At 43.6% G+C, this 2535-nt stretch overlaps 1 protein-coding gene across 1 annotated transcript in view; it reads left to right on the forward strand.

Moving 5' to 3' along the window:
* Positions 1–2535, forward strand: part of NRAP (nebulin related anchoring protein) — a 68211-nt gene that overhangs the window by 49884 nt on the left and 15792 nt on the right. Inside the window, 1 exon segment of the mRNA XM_023530121.1 lies at positions 540–638. Coding sequence (XP_023385889.1) covers positions 540–638 — 99 coding nt within the window.

Consider the following 2535-nt stretch of genomic DNA (forward strand, 5'->3'; position numbering starts at 1 on the left):
AGGTGGGCACTGGAAGTAAATGTGGTTAGTGGCCAGCCTGGGGGCATCAGACGAGCTATGGTTTGCTTGCACATTGACTAGGAACTCTGGGCAAGCGGAACTATCTTCACTGTGGAAATTTAGATATAATTCGTGCTTTGCTTTTCCAGTGAAATCTCTAAAGTGAATGGATCTAAACCTTGTGGTGTATCAGAATCCTCTGAGAAAACTTAGAAAAAAAATACAGAGGCCTGGGTCCTCTAACAAGTTAATGAATCCTGGTCTCCCAGAGTGGATGCAAGCTTGTGTATATTTTAAGCTGCAGTTATTTTTAGTACACTCCCTAAGCTGAGGAACCCTGGATTTCTAGCAAGTAAAGGTGGAGAGCAAAACTTGAATTTCAACAGTCATGTTCACATTCATGGTGAAGGACTAGATCTCCCTTTCCTGTTGTCAAGTATCTGAGTTAGTCCATCCTGTCCTTTCTGCTTCTTCATCCCAGTGAGTTCTGGTTTTATACCTTACCGAATCTCCTTATTCCTTCGCATGTGTGAATTCAGAGTAAATATCGTCAGCATCCACAGTCGTTCAAGTACACAGCTGTGACAGACACTCCCAGCCTCCTTCATGCGAAACTCAGCAACCAGCTCACGAATGAGGTAAACATCTCCTGATGGCTTGGGAATGGACTTTTACAAAACTGCTAGATGATGAAGAATATGTGTGAATATTTGTGGGTCGGAGTCGGGTAGTGGTAGAAAGCATGGGTGTTTGTATGGAGGTTTAGAAGAAAAGAAACGCCATTACACAGAGCCTAAATGTTTTCCAGCAGGAAAGAAGGCCCAGCTGGAAATCTGGTTAAGTCTCTATTGTAGTCTTGCTACCCAAGGGCAGTCACAGACTAGCAGCAGCATCCGCGTGTCCTGGGAGCTCGTTAGAAGTGCTGAGCCTCAGGCCCCACCCCAGACCCACTGAATCCACCTGGCCCTTTAACAAGGTCCTCACCTGCTTCCTTTGCGCATTAAAGTTTGAGAAGTTCCGGTCTGTCCATCGAGGCAGATATTGGCTAAGCACTTTCACATCGTCATTCTGATGATTATTGTAAGGAGAATTCAGGGTTAGTCAAGGACAGTTCTCCGGTATGGTGTTTGTCAGGCTTTTCAAATTTCTCCCTCATCTTCTTCTCATTCACTGTTTACCCGTCACACTTTAATATCTCTAATGGGGAGGGGGAAACAGGGGAAGGAATCTCATTATATAACACCATCGTTCCGGTCCTACTTCCTCTTAGTGGCTCTCCTACAAGTTGGAAATAGAAAGTGAACTTGGCAGAGAATTAAATTTTACATCATCTTTACTTTTTAAGATTCTCCTTCTGACTCTAACTTTTAGAAATCAGTTGAGTTTTGGCTATTTATATTATTAGTTCCCACTCTCACCTCAAGTCAAAAAGGAAGAAATGACAGCTTGGGGTAAGAACGTCTGACGGGCTTGTATAGTGCTGTTACCAATTTAAAATTCCTATTTAACCTTGTCTGCCTGCTTTGTGAGCTGGGTACTGTGGAGTAACAATGCCTCTTATGATGGCCTTTGGGCTTGGAGGACTCAACAACCACAGACCTATTTTTAATCACGAGAGCAGACATTTTTATATCGAATGTGGCCACCTGGGGCAGCATGGATGTCATTTCACCCACAGAAGCATCCAGGACTTTAGTGAAGAATGCAGACCATGGTCTGCGAACCTCCCTTACGCATCGCAGAGTTTCTCCTAAATTCCCCAGGTCTGCAATGCAGGGAACCTTAAGAGCATGTTTTTCTTTCTTCATTCTATGATTGAGCAAAGTGTAGGGGAAGAAAAAACGTCTTTTTCTTTACCCATCTTAGATTCTGGGGCTGGGGCTATGTAAGAAAAGACAGATTAACAAGAAGAAAAAACATAACGAGTAAAAAGTATATTTAATATAAGCTTTACGTGATATGGGAATCTTCATAAGGAAATGAAGACCCAAAGAAACGGTGAAACCTGAACGTGTTTATACTAGTTTTGATGAAGAGTGCAGAGTTGTGGAAAAATGTGATAGGACAGAAGAGTATAAGCTAAGTGTAGGCACCTGGGGGACACTTAGCTCGCTCAGATTCCTCTCTGCATCCCTCCATCTTCAGAGGTAAAGATGCTCTTCTCCTCGGGTGCAGGGAGGGCACCCCTCACTGGAGGGTCTCATGACTTGCTTCAGGGGAGAAGGTCAGAGAGAGTCCTTCTAGCAGGTACCTGCACATCTCACATTCCTTCAGCTTAAAATATTCAATATGCCAAGGTGCCACGTTTCAGAGAAACATGTCCTGAACCCTATCAAAAGCCACTTGCAATTTCTTACATATTCTTTTTATATTGCTCGATTCGACTCATGAAAGACTGTCTTCATTGAAAGAAATATCTTCTCCATGGTATGCCCGTGACACAACAAATGGCCTTTTACAGACGTGTTCCCCAGTGGCAAACTAGGGGCCTCTAGCTCTGCAGAAATGCACAGCTCTTATCTTCTTTCCCTCCCT

The sequence above is a fragment of the Pteropus vampyrus genome, unplaced genomic scaffold, assembly GCF_000151845.1.
Source record: "Pteropus vampyrus isolate Shadow unplaced genomic scaffold, Pvam_2.0 Scaffold46, whole genome shotgun sequence".
Taxonomy (NCBI): Eukaryota; Metazoa; Chordata; class Mammalia; order Chiroptera; family Pteropodidae; genus Pteropus; species Pteropus vampyrus.